The sequence below is a fragment of the Primulina tabacum genome, chromosome 8 (assembly GCF_025594145.1).
Source record: "Primulina tabacum isolate GXHZ01 chromosome 8, ASM2559414v2, whole genome shotgun sequence".
NCBI classification, from domain to species: domain Eukaryota; kingdom Viridiplantae; phylum Streptophyta; class Magnoliopsida; order Lamiales; family Gesneriaceae; genus Primulina; species Primulina tabacum.
The window spans coordinates 8560180-8587846 of record NC_134557.1 but is presented as its reverse complement, the minus strand read 5'-3'; the positions used below and the strand labels follow the sequence as shown (position 1 = coordinate 8587846).

At 35.4% G+C, this 27667-nt stretch overlaps 3 protein-coding genes across 17 annotated transcripts; 2 read left to right on the top strand and 1 right to left on the bottom strand.

Moving 5' to 3' along the window:
• Positions 1-1565: 1565 nt before the first annotated feature.
• Positions 1566-4729, bottom strand: LOC142553601 (protein ETHYLENE INSENSITIVE 3-like). 2 transcript variants are annotated; one of them, XM_075663969.1, is made up of 2 exons: positions 4368-4729; positions 1566-3738 (listed from the first exon to the last, which is right to left on the bottom strand). In XM_075663969.1, exon 2 carries the CDS (start codon positions 3585-3587, stop codon positions 1770-1772), a length of 1818 nt encoding a protein of 605 aa, XP_075520084.1. In that variant the 5' UTR covers positions 3588-3738; positions 4368-4729; the 3' UTR covers positions 1566-1769. The 2 variants fall into 2 exon arrangements, with proteins under 2 accessions (XP_075520084.1, XP_075520085.1); XM_075663970.1 differs by having other exon boundaries at positions 4420-4729.
• Positions 4730-10061: 5332 nt separating this feature from the next.
• LOC142553599 (uncharacterized) lies at positions 10062-21152 on the top strand. 12 transcript variants are annotated; one of them, XM_075663964.1, is made up of 11 exons: positions 10062-11446; positions 11549-11651; positions 11747-11951; positions 12161-12346; positions 12453-12761; positions 17145-17206; positions 17399-17450; positions 17569-17643; positions 17906-17967; positions 18589-18748; positions 21013-21152. In XM_075663964.1, the coding sequence occupies exons 5-11, from the start codon at positions 12537-12539 to the stop codon at positions 21070-21072; spliced, it is 696 nt and encodes a 231-aa protein (XP_075520079.1). In that variant the 5' UTR covers positions 10062-11446; positions 11549-11651; positions 11747-11951; positions 12161-12346; positions 12453-12536; the 3' UTR covers positions 21073-21152. The 12 variants fall into 12 exon arrangements, 5 of the variants coding, with proteins under 5 accessions (XP_075520079.1, XP_075520083.1, XP_075520080.1 ...); XM_075663968.1 differs by lacking the exon at positions 21013-21152 and having other exon boundaries at positions 11549-11951; positions 18635-18873; XR_012821966.1 differs by lacking the exon at positions 21013-21152 and having other exon boundaries at positions 11549-11951; positions 17569-17967; positions 18635-18651.
• LOC142553598 (uncharacterized) lies at positions 21090-25819 on the top strand. Of its 3 annotated transcripts, none has more exons than XM_075663963.1 (10): positions 21090-21196; positions 21699-21933; positions 22605-22809; positions 23087-23177; positions 23257-23408; positions 23847-24090; positions 24191-24295; positions 24377-24559; positions 24651-24852; positions 24963-25819. In XM_075663963.1, exons 2-10 carry the CDS (start codon positions 21717-21719, stop codon positions 25460-25462), a joined length of 1899 nt encoding a protein of 632 aa, XP_075520078.1. In that variant the 5' UTR covers positions 21090-21196; positions 21699-21716; the 3' UTR covers positions 25463-25819. The 3 variants fall into 3 exon arrangements, with proteins under 3 accessions (XP_075520078.1, XP_075520077.1, XP_075520076.1); XM_075663962.1 differs by lacking the exon at positions 21090-21196 and adding an exon at positions 21264-21446; XM_075663961.1 differs by lacking the exon at positions 21090-21196 and adding an exon at positions 21473-21618.
• The last annotated feature ends 1848 nt before the right edge of the window (positions 25820-27667 follow it).

Sequence of the window (27667 nt, the reverse complement as noted above, 5' to 3'; positions counted from 1 at the left end):
CAACTGATGATAACAATAGAGTAAATCACAAGTTCAATAACCAAAAAATGATAAAAACTTATTTTGTTACAAAGCAAGAAGACTTCATGAATATGCAAGGTGTTCTGAAAAATCTGATAAAACATTTCGAATTGTTCTTTGATTCATTATTTAGGATTGTTTGTCTGCATACACATGATCTTTCGATCATTTGGGGTTTCTATTCATTCAAGAGTCTGAATAAAATCATCAAGAGACACCATAAATCGAAATGATTGCAGAAAACTCAAAAAAACTCTGCAATCTTTCGTGAAACAGTGCCCCCGACGCTTAAGCACCACTTTTTGGGCACCTAGGGGCCTCCGGTGTGCCTGGGCGCAGTAGGTGGAGTGTTGGGGCGCCCCAACAATTGACTAGCTGTCTAGAAATTCCAAGCAACACATGGGGCGCTCTAGCACATCCCCTGCTATCTTGTTGTTTGGGAATTTCTCTGGCAGCTTTTAGGTTTGAGTTCTGTTAGGTTAAATGAACATAATTGAAGTAGCACCGGATGAGTGATTTCTGGGAAAAATATTATTTTTTATTGTGAATATCGGTAGAGTTGACCAGTCTCACAGATAAAGATTCATGAGACCGTCTCACAAAAGACTTACTCTTTCAAAAATGACAATTGTTTTATGATTTGAACGTAAACTCACATTTGATCTTAAAACAAATTATTTGGTCATGAGATCTGTTCTTCAAAAATATATATGAGCAAGTTATTCTGCAAATAACCCGAAAACAATATATAATTAGAGACTCGACCAAAAACAAATCAAAGATAACCAAAAGATTTTTTATTTTTTTTTGTTATATATCACCAATAAACGATAAACAATTTGCACCTGAGTGCATTTTGCTCCCTTAATCTGTTGAACTTCGATCAAGTCATATAACTCTGTGGTCAACTGTTATGAATTTAATAATTGGGACTACATATCCTTGCATTGTACACTTTCTAAAATTATCTTGAGGAAGAAAAAATATTTATTACACGATTGAAAGAATCACACACCAAATAATTTCTAATAAAGAATGATTTAAAAATCTCCTTTTTTTTTTCCTTCAATTAAAAAATTCATTTATAGCACTAAAAAGTTTGATTTCTGGAAAAAATAGACACCGGTAGAGCTTCTCCATATTTGATCCGATCCATCTTAGCTTTGATTATAAAACAAATAAATAAAATTTAATTTAATTAAAGTTATTGGCCATTACCAAGGAGACCAATTCATGCTTTGACATTATCTAACCATCACCACTTGTATTTGTTAACTGCGGAAACTGCAGCAGAACGTGAAGTGATTTATTGTTTAAGGTTTATGATTATAATAAATAATTGTGATCTAACATCAGCCATTTGTTATAAAATCAACATTAATTTTTTTAAGAGTTCTTTTGTCATGTGCATACCTGCTTGATTTTTGCAGTTAAACAAAGTTTCCAGATGAATGAAAAGACAGGAATCCACCGTCAAACAACCAAGTGCTGTCCCAGTAATAGACTTGTAAACCTCAGATTATGGTTGTACAAACAATACCCGATAAAGAAACCTTGAATGAAATTCAAGCCAACATTTATAAATCTATCCATTTTGTAGGAAAACAAACATGGCAAAGTGATTTAGGGAGCCATCCCTCCACTTATTTATTACAACCTTGCCTTGGTCTTTACAGAGAACACCATGATAATAATAAATAAGATGATGGTAAGTGATAAAATTCCACCCAATGGGGGCTGGGAATTTCTTAGTACCATATTGCAAGGTCCGGCTTAGAGAGATTGGTACTTGGAACTCCGTGAAAATGATCTGTGTAATCAACGGTTGGGATATTGAAAGGAGAATCGAACATTAGTTGGAAATTTTCTGGTGTGTTGGAGGTGAAAGGGGAAGTCGTAATCTTGCACTGGTCGAATCGGTCTTGTTGACCAAATATTGATGGATTTGAAGGCAACTTATTGTTTTCGAACATGTTATTTTCCAACATCATTGATTGACCATGAATGTAGCCTTGTTGACACTTTGAGTTCTTGTTTCCTTGGACATTAGTATCATAGAAAGACATGAGATCGTTGATTGTCCTTTGCCCGTCTTCTGGAACTCCGAGTCCTGAGAGATCAAAGGGATGTGGGTTGGGATTGACAGGTGTTGCAGACGGCTTTGGCTGGACAAAAGATTGTGAAAAGACGACTGGTTTCACTTCATTCACGTTGAAGTTTGACACCGCGAATTCTGGAGAATGTTTGTAAGGGCAAGAAAGTTGGTGGTTGTCCCTCGAAGTTCTGTCCTGGAAACCATGGCGCAGTTCGCTATTTGGGCACCCAAGAAACTCACACGTGAATATCTTATGATCCATCATGATGTCAAGTTCATTGCATGGTTTTCTCTTCCTGGAGAAATCAAAACTCGTGATCAACTCGTCTTTGATTGCATGAGCTTGTTGTTGAACTTGAACTGTTAGCCGATCTTGGAAACTCTCCATCGGTATATTCAAGATAACAGGATTTGGCTTTTGCTCTTGCATCTCAAAGTTAGACTCATCGTCGGCTCCTTCGACATTATACTCACTACCATCGTTCATAACAAACCCACCGCCACCAGACGAAGATAATGGCAGACAGCGATCCGGGTAAAGTTCTCTGGCCAAAGCTTCCTCCTGGTTGATTATAGCCAGCCAAGTTGCGCTCTCTTTGGCCGTCATCTTGTCTTGCAAGCATTTTGACTGCCTTACAAGATTCCGAATCTTCGCGATATCTGGAAACATATGCTTGATTACTGCCGTTAAAACGGCCACCTTCCAGGCTTTCTTCAGATCATGAGGCTTCTTATATGGAGGGGGGCCATTATCCTTCTGCAAACCTAACAGTACCCACCATTCTTCCTTCCCACTAGGCCACCAAGGAGGTGGCACACCTTTCTCCAATGGAAACCGTCTCTGCGGCGGATTACAGTGCTGCATCAAAGCAGACAACAGCGAGCCGAGGGTTGTATCTTGGAGCTCCTGCAAGGTGTGTGGAGTAGGGCCAAAAATACTTGAGCCTTCATCCTTCCCAGGGATCGCATTTTCTGCCTTATATTTCGCTATAGCCGCTGGCCCATTACGGTCAAATCTGACTCTATCCTTCCACCACTCTCTGAGATTATCAGAGGCACCACTCACAGGCTTTCCTTTCTCTGGTATAATCCCATAGACGAAACCTTGAGCTTTGCAAACTTCCATCATCTTTAACATGTATTTCAAGATCCCATCTTGCGCCCTGGACATCTTCTTCCTCCTCGCCTGCTCTTGCGATTGCCGCTGTTTTTCAGAATCTACACCTTCTTTCCCCTTGTTCATTTCCTTGAGCCTTTTTAGCCTTAATTTATCCCTCCACATCCTCCTCTCCAGTTCATCCACATCCATCTCTTCATCCGTGTAGTCATCCTCCACGCCTTGCTCAGTTTCTGGCTCTGGCTCTGGCTCTGGCTCAGCAGATTGCGGGGGAAAGAGACCTACTCCCTTGATAGGAGCGGAAGAGTAGAATTCAAGATCGCCACAAAATCCCATATCTTCGAACATCATCATTGTATATGCCACAGAAACACTCTAAAGTTGGAACAAGATTTGCAGAATCTGGAAGAGTACACGGTAGATTCAAATGGAAGGTTCAAAATCACTCCACCGAATCAAGAGATTTCGCTGCCGGCATGAAGAGGGATCAGTAATATGTGACGACCTGCAAATACGGATGGTCCAATCAAAATAAAAATAATATGTAATTTCACGGTTTGAAAAGAAAAACAGACCGAGTTGAAATTTTATACAAACACCACCTTGATCACAGGATTCATTAAGTCACAGTGTAAAAAAAGCAAAGTCAAAAATAAAAAATATCACAGCAAGCACATGAACTTCAACCAAAAAAGGCAGGATAAAGAGGCTTTCGTATCCCAAATCTGTAATGATAAAACTCTGCAAAAGTTCATAAAAAAAATGGAGAGAGAGAGAGAGAGAGGAAAAAAACAGACCTGAACAGACCACAGAGCAAGACAAGAATGAATTCAACGAAATCTTGAACCAGATTTCCAAGGAAACTGGCAGAAGATTTCCAGAATCTGCAGGGAAAAAAATGAAAACGAAGATCAACACCCTTTCAAAATTCTCATATCCACAACTTTTGATAACTTTCACCACCAAAATATCAAATACGCAGCATAAACAAGAAAAAAATGCCGAAAACAACTAACCCCCTCATAGGAGAATAACAAACCAGAAACCAACCAAAAATAGAAGCAAAAGCAAAAACCAAAATCACAAAAACGCAACCTTGAATCAGTAACAGTCAAGAAATAACTTGTCACTTACCCAAGAAAGAAACAGAAAAAAAGATTTATCCCTTTTTGACTCGATAGTTTACCTCTTATGTGATCTATTACTACTACAACTCTCTCCTCCCTCGCAGAATAATTGACCCACGACAGAAATAGAAAGAGAAAGAAAAAAGAAGGAAGCCAAGAAAACGATTGAATAGTAAAGTAAGAATTCATTCATTTATACATACATGTATAACTATTATTATATAAACTACGATTGCGTGTGTTGTTTTTTCGTAGGAAGGTGAAAAGTGTCGGCAATCGGTAAAACAACAGAGCAATTAATTACAGCGTCCGTGTGAAAATATTTATGGGATTCGAGTAAATTAATGAGAGGAAGAAATGGGCCAGATTCAATCTGGGATTTGGAGAAGTGTTTCTTTTATTATGGATTCTTCATTTATTACTCTCGAGTGAATTCTTTCAAGCGTAGAAGTTTGAGCGTATTGAGTGTATTTAAGGCACGTGAACTTTTTCTCTAAACTACACTCTATTTATTTTCATTATATTATATTTCTAATATGTATTTTTCTTTTAACTTTCCTTTTTATCAATTTCTAAAAACACTATTATTAATTTTATTTGGAATGTTAAATTAATTTTAGTTAACGTAAAAAAGAATAAATATATAACTAGTTTCTTTGTTATTATTTGATTTGCTTGAATAGCTTTGGTCTTTTTAATTATTATAAACAAGATGTATTTAATTTTTTTGTGATCAAGTTTTTTTTTTTTTTTGTTGATTTGACGAGCATATGTTTATGGAAAAAAATGGTAAAATATTATATTTTATGTAAAAAATAATAATTTTCGTTCTATGTATAGATCAGGTCAATCCGTCTTACGGATAAAAACGGTATAGATTACTCTTTTATCTTATTTATCTTCTTTTTTTTCCATTTTACATAACTTACTAACTAAATACTCCAACTATTCTATCTATATATTTTAATTTAATTTTAATCATGTCGCAATTCTTGTTTTGAAATATTAGGGTCGAATTGGTTGGCAAAAAAAATCATCGTTCAATTATTTTTAAAAAATTTGAAAACAAGTCGGAATTAATTTCAGGTGCAAGTCATTATCAAAACCAAATTTTCGTTTTAATAAAATTGGATTATCCGTTAAAACATAAAACATGCCTTGTGGTCCTGGTTTTGTTCTCCTAACCAAAATTATGTAACTTCCGAGAATATTCAATTAAGGATATCGAAAGAATAGGTCTCTTGTGAGACGGTTTCATCGATCTTTATTCGTGAGTCGGGTCAATCATGTTCATATTTATAATAAAAAATAATATTTTTTCTTGAGTAGGTCTCTTGTGAGACAGTTTCACGAATCTTTATGTCACGGTCCAGCCCACTTGTAATATTGTCCGTTTTGGCCCGATGCCTCACGACTTTAAAACGCGTAACATCGTGCAGCGCCACACACTGGCTCTCATACCAAATGTCACGGCACAGCCCACTTGTGATATTGTTCGCTTTGGCCTGAGAGCCTCACGGCTCTAAAACGCGTCACAAAGGGTTGCTACACGCTCATTTAAATGTCCAGCATCTCTTCCGTTGTTTAGCGATGTGGGATTTCCCCTAAGGGCCTTCTCACGCCCTCTTTCGGGACTCAGCATCCTCGCTGAGGTTGGCCCCACCATCCCAAACCCACCGAAGTCGCTCTGATACCAAATGTCATGGCCAGCCCACTTGTGATATTTTTCGCTCTGACACAATTAAATCAAAAGGAATTCAATAATATAAACAATTTTGTCACGCCCCAGCTCACTTGTGATATTGTCCGCTTTGGCCTGAGGTCTCACGGCTTTAAATTGCATCACATCGTGCGGTGCCACACACACCGGCTCTCATACCAAATGTCACGGCTCAGCCCAGCCCACTTGTGATATTGGCCGCTTTGGCCCGAGGCCTCACGGCTTTAAACCGGTTCACTTCGTGCGGCGCCACACACTGGCTCTGACCTCGCTCTGATATCAAATGTCACGACCCAACCCATTTGTGATATTGTCCGCTTTGGACCGAGGCCTCTCGACTTTAAAATACGTCACAATGGGTTGCTACACGCTCATCTAAATGGCCAGCATCTCTCCTGTTGTTTAGCGATGTGGGATTTCGCCTAAGGGCCTTCTCCCACATCGCTAAACAACGGGAGAGATGCTGAGCATGTAGCAACCATTTGTCACGTGTTTTAAAGCCGTGAGGCCCTCGGGCCAAAGCGGACAATATCACAAGTGGGCTGGGCCGTGACATTTGGTATCAGAGCGAGTTCCCGTGGGTTTGGGATGGTGGGGCAAACCTCAGCGAAGACGCTGAGTCCCGAAAGGGGGGGTGAGAAGGCACTTAGGCGAAATCTCATATCGCTAAACAATGGAAAAGATGCTGGAAATTTAAATGAGCGTGTAACAACTCTTTGTGGCACGTTTTAAAGCCGTGAGGCTCTCGGGTCAAAGCGGACAATATCACAAATGGGCCTGGCCGTGACACTTTATCTGTGAGACGGGTCAACTATACTGATATTCACAATAAAAAATAATATTTTTAGCATAAAAAGTAATATTTTTTCTTGGATGACCCAAATAAGAGATCTGTCTCACAAAATACGATCCGTGAGACCGGCTCACGCAAGTTTTTGCTTTTTTTCTTAGGTCTATCAAAAAATTGACCCATAAAATCATCTCACAAAGTTTTTGTGATATCGAAAATATTAATGTTCTTACTATATAATTTGTATTAAAAAAAATATTTCACATAATTTTTTTAGAGCCGTTCTACATTTTTCCCCCTCTGAAATGTATACTTCATCCATTTTTGTCAATCTTCTTCATTATCATAAGTTATATTAAGGAGAAAAAATTGGATTCCACAAATTATTGCTTTTATTGATCAAATTTTGAAACTTCAAATTAATTTTGTGGAATCGATCGGAACGGAATTGGTAGTTTATAGATAGAAAAAATTATGATGTAATTCACAATTTATCATCGACTTATTTGTATACATCTACATATACATCTTTATATATATTTGTTCAATTTCAAATTTATTTTATAAAGTGAAAATCCATAACAGCTATCTTTCTATACCTACGACGTAAATCTCGAAATAACGAAATAAATTTCAAATCCTCTTTTTAATATTTTATATTTTTATTTTTGGTCAACGTGATGATTCCAAATATTTATATATTTGAATAATTTAAAATTCAAATTATTAGTCCACTCTTCGTATACAAATTATTGGACACAAAGACATTTTACTCTCCATGACTTTTGATGCACAACTCATATCTTTGAATATATTATTTTAATTTTTAAATTTATTTTTTTCTCAAAGTCAATTTGCATTAAACTAACTCAAATTATCGACAGTTGATAAGGTCGCACACACATTATTTTTTAAGCACGAGAATAATCAATTAAAATATAATCAAACCAAATTAAATAAATAATAATAATCTTATTATAAATATGAGTAGGTATCTTGTGAGACGGTCTCACGAATTTTTTATCTGTGAGACGGGTCAATTCTACCGATATTCACAATAAAAAGTAATATTCTTTGCATAAAAAGTGATACTTTTTTATGGATGACCCAAATAATAAATCTGTCTCACAAAATACAACTCATGAGACCGTCTCACACAAGTTTTTGCCAATATAATAATGTCGATTATGACTGTTATGGTAGTTAATACATTAGCATTTGTTAAATTGTTACATAATTGCGTTGCGATTGTGTTGATATTATTAAAACCAAACGTAATTATATGTTATTTTGACATATTACTATTTTTTTTATTGTCGTGATTGAGATTTTTAAAATTGTTTTGTAAAAAAAAATTAATTATTTTTAATTGAAATAAGAGAAATCGAGACACTAAATTGCACGAAAATGCAATAAAATCAATATCTTTTTTTATTATTATTTTATTAAAGTTCAGCCTGACATAAAAATTGTTTCAGTCAAACCAAAATACATCTTTTCCAATTTTGCCCCAAAATATTTGTAAATCGTTTGAATTATTATGTGCTTGCCTATCTCTTTCACATTCCAATTTGGTCAGTTTTATATTTTTTGTTTAACTTTTAAATTTTAACCCACCGGAAGTGTATTTATTCTGTATATAGGATTTTTGTGGATGCGAGAGACATTGTGATATCAGATTAATAAAAGAGATAACATCAACAATAAATAAAATGAACATCATTATTTATAGTGGTTCACCCATAAATTGGGCCATGTCCACTCCAAATCTCTCAAGATAATCAGTTCTTTATTAATAATAAAAAAGATAAAAGAATCGAGAATACAAGAATTTCATTCACAACACTCTGCTTTTAACACTCAATTTCTTTCAACTAATCATGTTCTTTAAGATTAACACCTCGTAAAAAATCTCATACAAATCATTTCTCACTTCTACATATATGATAGTAGATGAGAGAGTTTTGTATTTGATACGAGAATGAAGAATGAATGTGTATTTATAGATGAAGTTCATGGAAAAAAACAAAAAAATCAAATATCATTGCTTACATAATTAAACCAACCATTTTTTTACCAATACAAAACATATGTTAATTATCTATAAAAAATAATGTGCCGTGAATTCAAACTGCCGGATTTGTTGAGCAAGAGACGCTTGGGAGATCCGAGACGCTTGGGAGATCCCCAAGTTTGGTCCACCATCGATAAAGAAGCGAAGCCTGAACTCAACAGAATTTCACACAGCAGACTGTTTCTTCCTCAATACAATTACGTTTCTTTTGCAAGAATATTATTTGGTATCGTTGATGTTAACATAAATTTGTTTTTCAACTGCTTTCATGAAAAATACAAATGAAGTATTTTAACTAAATACAGTAAAAAAAAATTGTTACAATAAAAAGCATAAAACTATTTGGGAATACATGGTGTGAGAAGATGATGTTTTGTTTGTTCGTAAAAAAGATAATCATTCCAAAACGAATAATTTAAAGTATAGTCTATTTTCTTTTTATGTTGTGTTCTAAACTTATGAATTGAAAAAACATTATTGATTCTGCCTAAAAAATGATGTCCTATTTACATGTAGATATACAATATTGCTTCCAATGTTATGCACCCAAAAAGTAAGTCAGGTAAGTTTCAACAAACAACATCGTCTATTGATGTGATATTTATGCAAATAACTCTTCGACAAATTTATTAAATCGTCTTGGTAGACAATAATATATATTTAATTTGACATAAAAATTTATGCGTTATCGTTTCATTAGTTAATTTTGTGCGACATATTTTCAATTCGATCTAAACCGTTAACATATATTATTTTTACATAAAAAATATTACTTTTTATTTGTAAATATGAATCGAATCAAATCGTGTCACGAAGATTGACCTTCACATAATGAGACTTATTTTATATGCAATTATTTACATTTCGATATTATAATGGCTTTTATTCAGAAATAAACATTTAAATTTATATTTAATTTTTTAAATATTCACATAATGCGGGTATCTTATTTGTCATCAAAGATCACTTAATTTTTTTTTTCTTTTTATTGCAACTAAAGCGATGAGAGAATCGAACCCGAAAAATCGACTAACTAAGTGAGATGAGCTACAAACCCGGTCTCAAAGATTACTTAATTTCACGATAAAGTACAGGTAATATAATTTCAGCATGTCATTGTTTTAAAATATCAGAAATTCATTCTCATTTCCCTTTCACTTTCGACTTCACTCTACCCCCGTAGTCGCAACAGTCACCTCGCCGGCGTTTTAGCGGTGCTAATGACGGAGTTGCAGACTTCGCCCGCTGCGATTTTGTCTCTCCTGGAGAAGCTTAAGCTCGACGATCCATGGGTCCCACCCAGATCGTGGGACTTCCAAGCTTCCCTTACCGTTTCTTCCGCTCGACCTTCTTCCAAGCCTCGAGTGCTTTTTACGCAAATTATGCCTTATCTGTAATTTATCTCTCTATATCTCTCTCTACTTATTGATATATCGTGCATATATATTTTTTATGATCAGAAAATGGGAATCTAGTTTCGAAGTACACTAGTACCGCGAAGGTGGTGAATTTAGTGACATATGCAGTGAATGTATAATTATTCGGATATATTTCTGTAGAACTGAGGTGCTTGCCAACTTTTAGAAGATATTTCTGGTTGGAGACTCGTTAATAATGTTGGCTTTTGACTTGATGCTGTTTATGTTTGTTTTTTTTGGGTTTTCAGTAGAGCGGGCGATGATAGATTACTTTTTTGTTCAAATAGCAGAAGCTAGAAACATTAAATAAATAGAAGAGTACCAAAGGTCCATTTTTAATGGAAGAATGATCTGCGAGATGATCAAATTCAATAGGCTTGGTTTTGGAGTTTGGACCGAGAATTATGAATTAAACAAATCCCTTGATTGAATCATTGACTTCTTTCCAGGTGTCTGGATGGAGTTATCTAATCCTAAAAGCAACATGGAGCCGTAGCAAACTGACTATTCAGTTGTCATCTCTATTTCTGAATGAGAAAACAATTTTTGTAACAAAAACGTGCAAGATTTATGGTGTCAGACTGGACGTCGGAAACCTGTGTGGATAAGCCTTATATGTGTATAAAGACTGTAAAGATAATGTTCTACTCTTCTAGAACAACACTCCATTTACACATTCGTCGACCGACTCCAAATATTTTGTGACAAGTAACAGCTCAAAAAACAAGAAGTCCAAAACTTATTCCAAGAATTACTTCAATTCATTATCTGAAATTTTATTTCTTGAAGTGAGTTTATTGTAAATTCAATTGCATATAAAGGAGCCACTTTTCTGGTTCTTTTCTTGTATCGTACTGCAACATGATCGTACTGCAACATCATTTCTCATTGTTTGTGTCTCTTTAATTTTCTTCAGTGGTTTTGGGAACCTAGTTTGGTGAGATTGGCGATGAATGCTCTTCACGGTGGGAAGTCGGCTTTGATGTCCCTCGAGAAACTCTCTTTGTTACTTGGTTACAGTTCAAGTGACAGAACTTCTGATAGAATCCCAAGTTTGTGGACCTGGTGTTCCAGTACATCTGCTGTAAGGAACCTAATTTACCTCTAATGGGAGATTTGGCTGCATAGTTTTATGTCTTCACATTTTTGCTAATTATTTTGCAATCCCTGATTTGGACGAATACAGAGATCTTGATCAAAATCAAAACAGTGATTCTCGTGAAGAAGGAAAATACCCCCGGAAAGGACACACTCTTATCAGTCAGGCATTTGCTGTTTTTGTTCGAAAGGTTTTAGATGTTTATAATGCTGCACTCGATACATTATCTGCATCTGTTAGTTTAAGGCATATGTCAAAGAAAAATGATGGGGGATGTCTTACTAGGGTCTCGCATTCTGAAATTACCCTATTGGAGGTTTACCTTCATACCAGGGGAATCACAACTCAGATTGAAGCCCTTGGAAACATCTGCAATGTTAATCATCTCGCTGTCGGTTTTCCTGTGTCATCTTTGGATAAAGCGAACTCAGAGTTGAGAGCCTTTCCAAGAGGTGCTGATTTACTCTCATTTCTATATTCTCAGCTAAAGGTCAGCCCATCCAAAATGGCCTTATTGATCTACTTTGTTTACACATAATCTGGACATTTATTATAACTTTTATCTCACAATATGTACAAGTCCCACATATTCCTCTGATTTTGGGTAATCAGTGGATAATTTTGAAAATTTTAAGTGCATATACGTAGTTATCATCTGTGAATACTATGTCTGACAGCTGTTTTTTCTATTTCTTTTAGGTTGCTGATCAAGACCATCAAGCCCTCCTCAAGTTCTCTTTCTCGAGTCTTGTGAACCATATTGTGGCTTGATTATGTCGTGGATTTATGATGGCTTACCAGGAGTTTGTTGTAGAATACACCAGTGACGATCCAATTTATGCATAAAAAAACATGGGAATCGCATCACCTTTGCCCATTGTCAAGGTAAAGCGATCTTTAGTGCTCTACATCCTGGCATTATTTAGAAATGCTTCTTTGGTTCATTCTAGAGCACCTCTGTCCTCTAATCTTGTGGGTTGATTTATCTCAGGTATGAGATGGAGTTCCATTACCCTGTTTTCTGGAAGAGTGCCTGACTCCACTCTTTAGAACCGGTCAGCAACTTCAAGTTTTAATGAAACTGCTTGAGCTGTGTAATAGCATGGGCACATATGATTTACATGAAGAGATCCTTCCTGGTATGCTAGCTTTGTCCAGCATATATCCATGGTTCGCGATTCCACTTACATTTGAAAAAGAAGCTATTGAAACAATTGTGCTTGCAAGAGCCACTTATTACCAGAAAATGCTGGAAAAGATGGATGGCAAGTTAGCTAAAATTGAATTCAGTTCTCGAATGGTAACAACATTATTGAATATTGGTTTTTTTTTAATTTGCTTTTCCTACTAAATTTTAAACTGGTTGATTCTCCAATCTCCTTTGCATATTACGCAACATTACATGTATGTATAAATCCGTATAAGGACGTATGGAATTATGACCTGTTTGATGATTGATGAAACATGAAGGTAAAATGAAGTTTTAATTAACACATTTGAGTAATATTTGATAGGGGGAGCATCTGGCATTTTTGACACACTTGTGTTTTAATTACCACCTCAAATCTTTTGACTTTTGTTAATTTAATAGCTTTGCTCTTGAAGATACTTGAATTGCTGAAAGTGTATCATATTTTTAAAGATATGCTCGCTTAGCTTCTTTGGTTGAACAATTTGTTTTAAGTGCTATTTTTCCGACACATCCCTATATTTTATTTTGTTGCCTTATCGGTTCACATAATGAACAATTTATTTTCAGGCTACGTCTCAACGTATTTCACTGAGATTAGGGAATAGTATTGGAAAGAACCTTTAACATTCGAGCATCTTCTGTTGATAACAACAGGGTTCCACCTCTCTCAGGTGGAAGAAATCAAAATATGTGAGCTCTTCATGGTTCCTCCCCTTTCCTCTTGCAAGAATGGCTATAACTGTTGGGATGGGACTCTGAATATTTCTTGATTTATTCAAGAAACCGTCTCTAAAAGTTCAATGCTTACCTGAAAACCCCTATTTTTTTACCATAATCATCAATTTTGATCTTCATTGTTTTTTTGCCCCTTGTATATTTGATGTTTTCACCTGTTGAACCATACTAAACAATTCTCTATCTGATTATCAGTGACAGATTGACAGTACAGTGGACTCTGAGGTATTGACTATTTTGGATGAGTATTCTGACGGGGAAGATCTTTTGAGTCATCTGAATAGTCGTCTTCTGAAATCTCTGGGGAGGAAAATGAGGTTGAACAGCTGCTTCATGCTGCTACTAAGGAGCAAGGTTATTTAAATGCCTTAGATTTCTCCTTGAGTTTCTCCCCTGACAATAAAATTCCAAATCATTTCCCAAGTGCGGATTCATGCTATGTGGAGGATGTTCTATTCAAAATAGATGGCACAGCTAATTATGCATCGCATCCTTTCTATAAAGAAACAAACCTTCTGGTTACGAAGCCAAAATTTTTACAACTCACATGAGAAACTCTGAATTGCTCAAAACTGTCTCAGATCTCTCTGAAAACACCTGCAAGGTGAATATCAGCAATAGAAATTGGCATACTCTGGGAACTCGTGTGTCATCACGTACATGTAGTTTGCTGCCGTGGAAGCTTAAATATGACTCATCTTTTTTAAGTTTGAACCCAATGTAGGACAAATTCTTTTTATAATCTCAGGAACATGCATGGAGGAAGAGATCTCGCAAATTATGGGGATACCTACTTTGAATTTACTTCTGTAAAGATCTACTCAAGGAGTACGCAGACAAGCTGTCAGAACGCAATGTGCTGAGTCTGGAAATGATCTTTCAGTTGTACCAGAGTCTCCTGAAACTTTTATTGATATCATCCATCATCACGATATAGATAAATGCAGCGATACAGATGTATGAAATAATGCTGAATCGGGCTATGTTTTTTCCCCTTTTCTTATGAAAGAAAGTGATCCCTACCAAATATTCCAATTGCTGTTCCTGGGAGAGCTTGCTTGAAAGATCTGGGGATGTTGTCAATAGATCCCATAGAGACCATAGATCGAGGTTGGTGGCTGCAACTGAGATGCGGTTGGAATTTGTGATGAAAAAGTGCTTGTTGGATGAAATTTTACTCCAGTATCCTTATACTTAGAGACCTCTTCGAAAAATTTGAAATTTCGTCACTCAAAAAAAAAATACAATTTCCCTGCCTCTAGTTTCAACAACATGCAATATGAAACTGTTTGTCTTAACAGAATGAGTCCCTTGATTTTTGAGGTTTTTCCTTCTCCTAAAAGCTTTTGCCCTCTTGACCATATTGCTGATTCAAACCACAAAATGCTATGTTCTTTTTACATTTTTTTTTGCCATTTTCCCTAATCATGCTCTTAGAAGGAGTCCAATTTTCTGCTCTGATGCTACTTGTCTCACAAGCAAAAGCGTTTACTCTGTAGTTATTGAGCTGTCTGACTCTGAAAGAGAGAACCACATGCTTATGCTTTCGAGTTCTGATTTTCGTGCAACATAAAGTGATCCGCACTCCATTTTCTGGAATATAATTTGTGAGTAAATTTATTGCAGAATAGATATCGGGGGTGTGGAATCAGTTCTCTTCATTTTCTTGTGAATTTTCTTGACATAATTAGTTATCGATATCTAAGCAAGTTGGTCGTCAAGTTACTTGTAGAAGGATTTAAGTTGCAAGAACATTTCCTGGCTCTGCAGCGCTACCATTTCATGGAATTTGCAGATTGGGCTGACATGTTTATTTTGTCTCTTTGGCATCGTGTGTGTTCCTTTTCCGTTATTCAACCAATTCTTAGAAATTGAAGATTCCTTACTATTTTGCCTCCATGACATCAGAGATGGCATGCCAAGGAAGCAGATAAGAGGATACAAGAAATCCAAGGATTTCTTGAGTTGTCTGTTCGAAGGTCTTCATGTGAAGGAGACCCTAATAAATATAGGCTCTATGTGTACCTTAAAGAAGAAGATATCACACATTTATCGGCTTCTACCAATGGTACAAAATGTCTTTTAATTTTTTGTTTATCTAGTGCAACAAAATATGAAGGCAAATATGAAGGAAGACTACATTTCAGTGTATTTTATTCATTAGTCATATACACATGTATACATACTACAAAGTAAAATAATCAAATCCCTACAATCAAGGTAAATCTCTAATCAAATCCTTACAAAAAATCCCAACAATCAAGGTAAATCATATCTACATATTTCCTATTTCTATATATAATCTATAGCAATCCTCATGAAGTTGGAGTATAGATGTTGATCATGCACAGCTTGTTACAAAGATAATTGAACCGAACTCCATTTAAAGCTTTTGTGAAGATATCTCCCAGTTGTTCTCCGGTCTTCTCATATCCTGTAATGATCAAACCTAGATGAATCTTTTCACGGACGAAATGACAATCGATTTCAATATGCTTTGTTCTCTTGAAATACGGGTTTGGAAGTGATATGAAGATCTGCTTGGTTATCACACCACAATTTGGCTGGTATTGAGGTTTTCGGACCTACTTCAGTTAGAAGTTGATATATCCACATTATCTCAAACACAACTTTTGTCACAGTTCTATATTTTGATTCTGCACTCGGTTGTGTGACCACATTTTGCTTCATAGTTTTCCATGAAACTAGATTTTCCCCAACAAAGACACAATAACCGGATGTAGATTTTCGATCATCCTTGGATCTTGCGCAGTCAGAATCTGAAAAACACTCAGCCTTGGCATGACCATGATTGCTATACAAGATACCTCGTCCAGGTGCACGCTTCAAATAGCACAAAATTTGTTCAACGGCTGCCCAATGATTAACTGTTGGATAAGCCATATATTGACTCACAATACTAACTGAATATGTGATATCTGGACGAGTCACAACGAGGTAATTTAACTTTCCAACCAATCTTCAATACCTCTCAGGATTGTCAAATAATTCACATTCTTGTGTAAGTTGCAGATTAGGAATCATTGCAGTACTACAAGGTTGTTGGTGAAATCATTAGAGTTCTACAAAGTTGCAGATTAGGAATCATTAGAGTATAACCATATTCAAATTCAAGATCTGGATCTGTGGTTGCTGGTGAAATTTGAAAAATTACGTTGGCTTTTCGGTGCTCACCGGCGAGGCTGCAATGATAACAATTTAGGAAGCATAATAACAAAACAAGAAATCATAGGCATTTAGAAGAACACGAGAAAAAGGAAACGATTAATTCAGGAAAAGAAGTGAAACAGAAGAAAGAAAAAGCTCGGTCACTGAAGTTGCAAATGTAATGTAGGGTTATAGATGTGATTTATTTAAAATTTTATATTTTTTATGAGGCTGCCTAAATAAAATTATAAAATGTAAGTATCTGTGAAGTGGGATAGAGGCTGCAACTTTCCATTGAAGAAACATGTCAGCACAACGATATACACCAAATGCAGATGTTTATGCCTTGATGGGAAAAAAATGCTAATTAACCCTCTGTTATGAAGAATAATGTGATTAGAAATATAATGGATCCAGTCTTTAGAAGGACCAAATTAGTCAATTCTATATTTGTTGCCGGTGTTGAAGTTTTTAGAAATCTAGTTCACAATGGTGGTTCATTTTTGTTATAGATGGCTCTGGACTTGGTGTTGTAAATATAATATATTTTTCCGTCGAGCACTTAGTTTCACTTGATTTCCCTCGCAGAGTTATCGTGTGGAACAACACAAAGGAGATGTGCTCTGCTTTTCCATCTTAACTGATACCAGGTACATTGTCTATGAAAGAAAAAGTTGGGTCACGTTCCTGGATTTTATTCATGGTCGAACAGAATGTTTCAGCTTCCTTTTCTGATAAATAACAGAATGTTCTCCTTAGGAAGTGATCTTGAGTTGTTAAATTCTGAATGAAATGGGTGTCTTTGTCAGATAGCTACTAATCTACCTATTCAATGGTGACAGGCAGGAAATCTTTTTGGTTATTCACCTCACCACCTTGGCAATTTATTGTCAAGTATTCTACAATACTTTTATTTTTTGTGTTGCCACTTCATGATGGTGACTCAGCTTGCTGCTTCAGCAGCTAAATGTTGGTTCTCCTGTTTTCTGATTGTCTGCTTCTTTTCTTACAGGCACAAGATAAATCATTTTGTATCTACTTTGCAGCAATATGTTCAATCACAACTATCCCAAGTATCCTGGTGCAGGTTTCTAAACTCGATCAAGCACAAGGGTTATTTTCAATTTTAGGTTATATATCATCGGTTTTATTTCTTTTCTCTATTGAATGGTATAGCCTACCTATCGAATGCTTTATTTATAACTTGTGGATGCCAATCAAGTTCTTTGGAGTTGTATTTTTGACACCTATCCTTAACGTCATCTATCATTCAGACATTTCTTTTTGAATCTGAATCTTTGGTAGGTGGTTTTGTTTCCATGAGTGATTCCATCTCGATATATTTCCAGGTTGAAGATATGTCAGATCTGGAAACGGTGCATATGCTGTATTTGACTGAGTCACTGCGCATGTAAGTTTAAACCTCCCTCTTAGACTCAAGGGTGTGTCTCCACCATATCACCCATCTCCATCTCCCCAAGTAACTTCTAGTTTTCATACTATTGCTGGTGAAAAGAAGCGACGAAGAAGCAAGCAAAAATCATAAGAACATGCATGATATAATGATGTGAACAAATTTGAGTTGAAACATATGATTTTTGTAGAAGGTTTTTGGTTGACTTGTATCAAATCAGTAAACAAGAGGTTGGCATAGTTTCAGTTGTGTTGCTGATGCCAAATTTATGATTGATTTGATATTTTTTATCAGCTGATATGTAGTTTGGATATGGTGACGGGGTACATGTGCCTATTCTTCGGTCTCTCTTTTGCTCCTTTTTCCAACTGTGGCCACATATTGGATATCGCTTATTGTGAAAGAACTGAATGTGATCCATTAAACTCAATCTGAGTTGTGGAAATGCGCATAAAATAACAAGAAATAGCTAAAAAATTTCAGTGTATCGATCATCTCAATAGGAAATCTCAATAAATGTTGAAGCCACTTGAAAACGATATGGTTGGTTTTATTCCTCAAGGAATATTTGTATTAGATGATGTTTCCATTGAACCGTAAATACCATAATGTTTGCAGATGTTTTTTATCCAATGAAACACGGTCTACTGCTAAAATTATCCAGAAAATATTGCAATGTTCAATGGATTACCGGTCTTGCTTGACTGGACGAATTTGGGAGGGCAGATCTTTTGATGAAAAATCGAGCAATAGATTTTCTGAAATTGATGTTTCACAGGTGATTCTGTGAAAATGCTTATAGATTTCTATTAAGCATCGTCTACCTGAGCTAATTGGCAGTTGTCGAAGCATTGAATGTTTTAACCTATATGGGCATATTTACTAGTTTCTATTGTTGTCGTGCTAATCTTCCTATGAACGACGGTGTATCACACCCTTTTTGCAAGTTCGCTTTATCAGAAAAACGTTTTTTAAGAACTCAATCGGTACCAATACTTTAAGAAAAAAACTATTTTCTAGGAGTGAGATATTCTATGAATAACAGTACATAGGCTACGGCTTATGCTGGACCATCTTAACGACCCGTGACAAGTATTGATGCATGAGTATGTGCTAAGACTCATGTTGGTTCAGCAAATGATCAACATTATTTCCAAATAACAAAATCCGATTTAGTACAGGGTTAATTACTTATGTTTCCATTCAGGGACGTAGCCAGAAAATTTTTTGACATAGAGCTGAATGACTCGATAAATAATAGTGACATTAACTAGATATAAGCTATAAGCTACTGTCCTGCGGTTTTTCATCGATTGTGCCACTAAGACCACATGGTATATAAACAATAGTGAATTATATGTGAAGCTCTTCCTGTTTCAATAGAACAAGCATTGTGCCACTAAGACCACATGGTATGAAAATGGTCCATCATTTCAATTGATATGTAATGATTTCATGTACGCTAATTTAAAAGACTCTATATTCATTCAGCAACGTACATCTATCTATCTATCTATCTATCTCATGTGTATGCTCTGGTGAAAATAGAGCGACAGATTAAAAAAAAATTAAGAAAAAGAAAACTATAATTGCTATGTATCTGTCCTATAAGATTGGCTTAACATGACAGCGTGCTGAGGATGATGGTTGCCCACATGCCATACCGCACAAAACACAGAATAAGCTATTCAAGAAAAATAAAAAAGGGGTGTGAAGAGGGTAATGTGATTTGGCCTCCACCATGTGCATTTGCCTATTCAAAAGCACCCTTCCCTTTTGTATTATAATACATAATCTATCCACAGTAGTAATAAATCTAAGTGTGGGATCAATAGCTAACATAAAAAAATATTATTAATCACTAAAAGATATGAGCAAAGGAAGGAGATTAATTGAATGGGTGTTAAAAACCCCAAAATCACAACTCATACAAATATTAAGTGAACTGTGTGTAACCGATGAGATCATAGTTTAGTATATTAAGTCCATACCACAAAAGTACTTTAATTTAGAAAATGGGAGATGAGAAAAAAGGGACAAAGTTGTAAAATTTATGTTAATTTTTCAATTCATTCTATAATTCATATGCAATTATAATTCTAATTATATTGTATGTCATCCACGCACGGAATGAAATCCTAGCTAGCTTGACTCCACTACATGCTATAATTCTTATTACACTATTTAATCGACCCTTAATTTTTATACAACAGCTTATTCTTGTTCTTATACGTATAACCTTGTGTAACAACAATTAATGATAGATTATACTAGGAGGCTTCTGCGAACTATTATAGATCACATGGTTTATATATATTTTATGGAGATATATTTCTTCGAAAATGAATTGATTATTATTTTTTTTTTTGAAATGGAAAATGAATTGATTATATTCAGTGTATTCAATCAGAATAAATTTGGACAGAGAATATATATTATAAAATTTCTGTATCTCTCATCCAAATAGTCATAATGTTGTTTCATTAAAGAAATGGAGTAATTAGAATATTTGGACTAATTTTTTTTTTAGCCAGGCCTGCTTCCAAAAATATCACAGCAACATTTTTATGAGTCACTGATCGTGGTATAATTTTTTTTTTTTTTATCCAGGGCTGGAGCCCACCCCAACCTTTGGGGTGGCTCCGTCCCTGTTTTCATTGAAGTGTCAGTTATTACGAAAATATTTATTATGTTTGGTATCAATCTTATATTTATATCCGTTAATTAAAAAAAAATTATACATACTTCCATCAAAGCATGTGCCTGTTCTCATGGTTGTAATATAAAACCTCATGATAAATATTTTAAATCTAGTGGAAGCAAATGTATGATTGGTGTAATTTCGCGCACGCGCGCAGACACATATTTAAAGTTAAAAGTTAGCTTTTTTATATATTTTTGACTATATGCTTTTTTTATTTCTGAATATATGCATTTATAATTACCAATTCTCTTATAAAATTTTGAAATAAAATGACATATTCCTTACAAATTTGGTGGATTAAGTCAAATATTATATTTATAAGATATGTTCATGGAAAGAATGTGGTGTCTGCGACCTTTGGTGTCTCTTACGCCAAAAAAATTGGACTAAAAAATTGAGCAAAAGAGAAAGCCTTATCCATTAACGCATTGCCACGCCAGCGGAAACTTACGTGGTACCCACCGTACGAGAATAGGCCGCCGCCCCCGCCTTTTTTTGCTTCCTCAATGGGCCAACCACCAGGTCAGCTGCTTCACACACGACACTCGCGTAAAATTAAAATTCTTGCCTGTTATTCAGAACCATTGCTACGTCTTCTGACAGTGATTTTCCAAGTGAATAATATCGGTTAATATGCAGCGTAATTAGTCATAAATGACGTGCAGATTGGACTTTTAATCAAAACCCATCAATAAATGCATCAACTTCTTGATTTCTTTACACGTGATTATCATTTTCCCACTTGAACATTTTAGTGGATTTCGATCTTCAGGTACATCTTTAATAATTGAATAATATTGGTTAATATGCAGTGTATTTAGTATAAATAATGTGCTGCTTAGACTTTTAATCAAAACCCATTAGTAAATACATCAACTTCTTGATTTCTTTACACGCGATTATAATTTTCCCAATTGAACATTTTCGTGGATTTCTATCTTCAGGTACATCTTTAATAGGTCTTTTTGTGGATGTAGTTTCAATCTCGCTCACGAAAAGGGAATTTCGTGTTTTATTCTTGTAGGTACTGATCATTCTGGAGATGGTCATGGCGGGTTTGCTGATGAAAATGGCGGTGCTGATGCTTCTGTGCTTCTGTACAGAGGCAGAGTACTTGAAATACAAGGACCCAAAACAGCCATTGAATGTTAGAATCAAAGACTTGTTGAAGAGGATGACCCTTGAAGAAAAGATCGGCCAGATGACAATGATTGACAGGAAGGTTGCCTCGCGAGATATAGTCAACAATTACTTCATTGGTATGTTCTAAGAGTTCCCAATATGTCACCGTTATTGAGATACATTTCTTGTTCTTATCTTCCTGACGAGCTTGTGAATTTGTAATGTTTAGCAAGGCAAGAATAATTTTTGTATAGAGATGTGTAATCTTGATATAATATAATCAGGTGTGGATTCAGCCGGATCCCTCACTCATCAGAAAAAAGTTTTTCTGTGTGTTCCCTAAAATCTATCCCGAGTCGGGCCGCCTCTGGAATTCCTGGATATGCCCGGAGTTCGATTGTTTAGGCTCAAGTTGCTAGGAACTTTTGGGATTACAGTTGTTATTCATAGATAGATGGAATAAATGAGGTTTACAAATTTAAAGAAGGTATAAATGATTCTCATAGCCTGAATATTTATTTCAGAATCAAGATGAATGTACTCTCATTTTGATTTCGAGATATCACCATGAGAATGAGACCACTCAATTAGCGGCAGTTCAATAATACTTAACCGGACTGACGGGACTGAATGTTTGTTAAAAGCAGTGTGCAACTACTCTTGGAGATAGATTGACTCGTGCGATAAAAGCTTTCGAGTCAGGGGTAAAATAATTGCCAGTTGGAGCTTCAAGTGTCGTTTTTTTTTGCTGGGAACAAAATCTGGCTACATAATATCATCCACATAATTTAGGCATTGAACTGTGCAGGGAGTCTTTTGAGTGGTGGAGGAAGCGTACCTGCTCCAAAGGCTTCTGCTGAGACTTGGATCAATATGGTTAATGACTTTCAAAAAGGCGCTCTTTCTACTCGTCTTGGAATACCCATGATTTATGGAATTGATGCTGTTCATGGCCATAACACTGTGTATAATGCTACTATTTTCCCTCACAACATTGGGCTTGGAGTTACCAGGCAAGTCATGTTATCATCAGAGTTCTCGTATTTTTATTTCTTTGTCGAGTTCTCGTATTTTTTTTTCTTGGTCAAATATCACTGTTACCAACTCGAAAGTTTGATAATAATTCTTATACCTAAAGCCCAATTCCACCAAGACAAAATTAAATATTTTCCTGATATGCAGCATGTTTAGTTGTATTTAACAATATATTTTTAGTGGTTGTATTTAACAATATATTTTTAGTGCTTCTGTTTTCTGGTGAATGATTAAAATTGTATGAACTCTTTTCAGGGATCCTGAGCTTGTCAAGAAGATAGGAACTGCCACTGCTCTTGAAGTTAGAGCCACAGGAATTCCCTATGCATTTTCTCCCTGTATAGCGGTGAATAAAATTGTGACATTTTTAGTTCTTTGAAACTTTTTGGTTTGATTGCTGCTGATTACTCATTTAATTTTAACAGGTTTGTAGGGACCCAAGATGGGGTCGCTGTTTTGAAAGCTATAGCGAGGATCGCAAGATTGTTCAAGCAATGACAGAGATAATTCCTGGCTTGCAAGGAGATCTTCCAGCCAGTTATGCAAGGAACTTCCCATATGTGAATGGGATTGGGAGGTAAAACATTTGTCTTTGTGCAGTAAAACTTAAATATTTTACAAACCGGTAAGAAGCAGCCAAAACATTTTTATTCGATTCAGTATATGAAAAATATACTCAATTACAGGAAAATAAAAAGCTACAGGAGGTGTTCTCAATTCTTTTTTTAAAAAAGCTACAGGGCCGGCGATCACCACGACGGCCACCCCCTGACTTTGCCTTTTGTTGCCTTTCTTCAATAGAGTAGTGCAATATTTGCAAGCTTATAGTATGAAGTTAGTCTTTCTTAATACAATCAAAGGGCAGGGTGGATTGTCAGACGGTAGATCCCTCGAACAAAATATTAACATTTTGGATGTATTTTTTGAAAAGATGCATTCACCCTTTCCCTATGCCTTGTTGCTGCACAAGTGCATTAGTAGGATAGGTGGTGATTGATTGTTTCCTCCAATGAAGGAAAAAGGTTGCTGCATGTGCGAAACACTTTGTGGGAGATGGCGGAACAGTAGATGGTATCAATGAAAACAACACTATCATAGACATGAATGGACTGCTTGATATCCACATGCCTGCATATCTCGATTCCATCAGAAAGGGAGTGGCAACAATTATGATATCTTTCTCGAGCTTAAATGGTAAAAAGATGCATACTCACAAAGATCTCATCACTGGATATCTCAAGAATAAGCTCAAATTCGAAGTACAACATCTCATGGAGAACTAGTGTTGTGTGTTTGATTTCTCTGTCTGAATTTACTTTGAACGTAAAGGATAATTTCTTTTCTCTGGTTATATTATAGGGGTTTGTTATATCCGATTCTGAAGGCATTGACAAGATAACTTCCCCACCACATGCTAACTATACATATAGTGTTGAAGCTAGTATCAATGCTGGAATTGACACGGTTAGCAAAAATATGTGCCGTGTACTTTTGTTTTATTGGTTATGCAACAAAATATAAGTGAAATTCATCAATTTATTGCAGGTTATGGTCCCAGAGAAGTTTATAGAGTTCATCAATGACTTAACTTCACTGGTGAATAAAAATGTTATCCCTATGAGCAGAATAGACGATGCTGTTGAGAGAATATTGAGGGTCAAATTTATTATGGGGCTCTTCGAGAACCCAATGGCTGATTTCACCTTGGTGAACCATCTTGGAAGCCTGGTACATCATTAAAGTCATGCTTCAAAAATGACTTTTTACGTGTTGCACTATCGAATGTTAGTTTCATTTTGACCACATTGTTTTTGAGTAGCAACACAGAGAGTTGGCCCGGGAAGCAGTGAGGCGATCACTAGTCCTACTCAAGAATGGTAAAAGTGGTGAAGCCCCATTTCTCCCTCTTCCAAAGAGAGCTTCAAAGATACTCGTGGCAGGAAGCCATGCAAATGACATCGGTAATCAATGTGGAGGATGGACGATAGAATGGCACGGTCTTTCTGGCAATATTACAATTGGTATGTGTTAAATACCACTTTTCCTAAAACTCGAGCTTATGAAACCCAACGACAGCTTTATGTTTTAACAGCACTGATACGTAAAGAAAGTATTTTTATTTTGTTTGTAGGTACCACAATTCTAAATGCAGTAATGAGCACAGTTGATCCAGACACTGAAGTTATCTACAATGAAAATCCCGACACAGAATATGTGAAATCAAACAACTTCTCCTATGCCATTGTAGCCGTCGGGGAGCTACCTTATTCGGAAACAGTAGGTGATAGCAAGAATTTGACAATAGCCGGACATGGTTACACCACTATTACCAATGTATGCAGGTCTATAACGTGTGTGGTCGTACTAATTACAGGACGACCGGTCGTTATAGAACCATATCTTGAATTAATCGACTCTCTGGTGGCTGCTTGGCTTCCGGGGACTGAAGGCCAGGGGATTGCTGATGTTTTGTTCGGCGACTATGGTTTTACGGGCAAACTCGCACGAACTTGGTTTAGGACAGTCGACCAACTTCCGATGAATGTGGGCGATCCACATTACGATCCTCTGTTTCCATTTGGATTTGGTCTCACTACTACTGCAAATAGAGATTTGAAAGCAAGTCAATGACTGGTTCTTTCACATCGATTTGTTACCAAATTCGTGTAAAATTAATGATGATGTATGTGATTCGTTCTATGAAGCTGCAGGTTATGGGAATTAGGACGTTGCAAATTCACAAATATCTGCTGCTGCTTTCTTTAGTTGGTGGATCCAAATATTGTAGGCAGAACAAAATGGCTGAAGAAATGTAGTTACAGTAGCTGTTTGATAATATATTATTAAGGATTTGAAGTTTTTTGTGCTATGCTAAAAGTTTTAGTTGTAATTATTGGTTGTGCCCAAGGTATTTTTTAATTCTACAGCAGTACATGTACAATATTTTGACAGCAATAACATGAATTCCATGGATGCCTTGTTGAATAAGGTAGAAGTTCGAGACTCAATTATAACTATCTTTCCACAACTCAAAAAAAAAAATTTGAAATCCGACCTGCGGCATAAGGTAATATTATGAATTTTCATCACATAAACCAAATAAATAATATCTTATCATTTGTGTCAAACGTGTTATATGCCTAAGTTGAGTTAATCACTTGGATTTTGAGTCTTATCCAAACTTGAAGTTTTTAAATATTGTTGGATTTCGGATAAGAAGATCGTACCCAAATTACACGATCCACTGGAGTTGAAAATATAAAGAAAGCTACTCAGGAATAAATTATTGAAATATGCACAATTGCCTATATATTAATAAAAATAAGTTAATATTTTAATTTGAAGGAAACAAAACATTTGAATCTTCATTTAATTTATTATATTATAAGTAAATATAACAAAACTTATATTTATTAAAAATTTCGAGACATCAATAATCGTGCATGGATAATCATTCCAGCAAAGGCAAAATAAGACTTTGTAGGTTTCAAATTTTACTTTAAAATTTTATATTGTATCTTGCAGTTTCCAAAATCCTACTTGAGTTCGTGGCAGCTTAATTAAATCAGATTAGCCGGCGGACACCAACGAAAACTCAAAATTAAACGATAAAGCACACCAATAATTTTGGGATCCTTATTATATTATTTTATTTGGTGCATTAAATTATTTAGATGGCGGGACTAGAGTAGTTGGGGCGTTTTTGAGGATGGATAAGTTTTCATCAAGTCAATGGAGTAGATATTTTGTAAGACGTTCTCACGAATCTTTATCTGTGAGACGACTCAACCCTACCAATATTCACAATAAAAAGTAATACAATTAACATAAAAAATAATATTTTTTCATGGATGACTCAAATAAGAGATCTGTATCACAAAATACGACCGTGAGACCGTCTCACACAAGTTTTTGCATCAAGATAAATATTTGCCAAAATGGTATCTAAATCTACACATTCACGTCACTGTAATTTTCGATATCACGTTAGCGGTTTCTTCTAAATATGTTAAAACTTAAACAAACCATGGCCTGATTTTGATTATTTAAAAGACCAAAACTTAAATTAAGCGATTAACTATTTCCACTACTTTCATGTGATATTCATTATCAGGAAAATGACAATAATCAATTAGTCTTCACAATTTAACTATTTTACCAATTAATAACCTTGACGTGCTTGTATTGTACACGAAATAATCTTTATCATCTTTAACAAGAAAAGATGATAAACAATTTCAAAATACCACAAAGTTATCCTACTTAAATATTGATTTTTTGTTGTTAAATTCTTCATTATTATCTTAAAACAATTCTAATGTCAAATTTGTATGACCTGTATTATCAAACGGCACAGTGTTTCCACGAATAAAATATGAATTGTGCTCATAATTTGGCTGGGGAAAACAGATTCTCACGTCGAAATTATTGAGTGGGCACGAATGAGAGACATACCCCACTGAAAAATGAATGATTTGAGTTATGGGCTCTATCTATCTATTCATCACCTTCTTGCCCTATGCATGAGGCGATAATTAGATCAGCCTCTATCCAATCATGAAATATCTTTATTAATTTAAGTCATATATATATATATATATTGAAATATCTTTATTAATATAAGTCATACACACACATATATATATGACATAAATTAATAAAGATATTTGTAATTAATTTCAATTTTAGTTATATTTTCATAGAAATGCTGATATCACATCGCAAAAATATTACTAAAAATTGATGGAATGGCGACAGACGTTGCTCCATGTCTGATATCATGTCTCTGGCGAAAAATTATTGAAATTGAAAAATTATGCAAGTGAGTGGATCATT

Excerpts from the sequence above, each read along its gene's own strand:
- LOC142553601 (XM_075663969.1), bottom strand. The coding sequence starts at position 3,587 with ATGATGATGTTCGAAGATATGGGATTTTGTGGCGATCTTGAATTCTAC.
- LOC142553599 (XM_075663964.1), top strand. The coding sequence starts at position 12,537 with ATGAAACTGCTTGAGCTGTGTAATAGCATGGGCACATATGATTTACAT. Across the intron at positions 12,762-17,144 it reads TTGAATTCAGTTCTCGAATG|AGTTATCGTGTGGAACAACA; the intron begins GTAACAACATTA and ends TTTCCCTCGCAG. Across the intron at positions 17,644-17,905 it reads TCCCAAGTATCCTGGTGCAG|GTTGAAGATATGTCAGATCT; the intron begins GTTTCTAAACTC and ends ATATATTTCCAG.
- LOC142553598 (XM_075663963.1), top strand. The coding sequence starts at position 21,717 with ATGGTCATGGCGGGTTTGCTGATGAAAATGGCGGTGCTGATGCTTCTG. Across the intron at positions 23,178-23,256 it reads CATTTTCTCCCTGTATAGCG|GTTTGTAGGGACCCAAGATG; the intron begins GTGAATAAAATT and ends TAATTTTAACAG. Across the intron at positions 23,409-23,846 it reads TATGTGAATGGGATTGGGAG|GAAAAAGGTTGCTGCATGTG; the intron begins GTAAAACATTTG and ends CCTCCAATGAAG.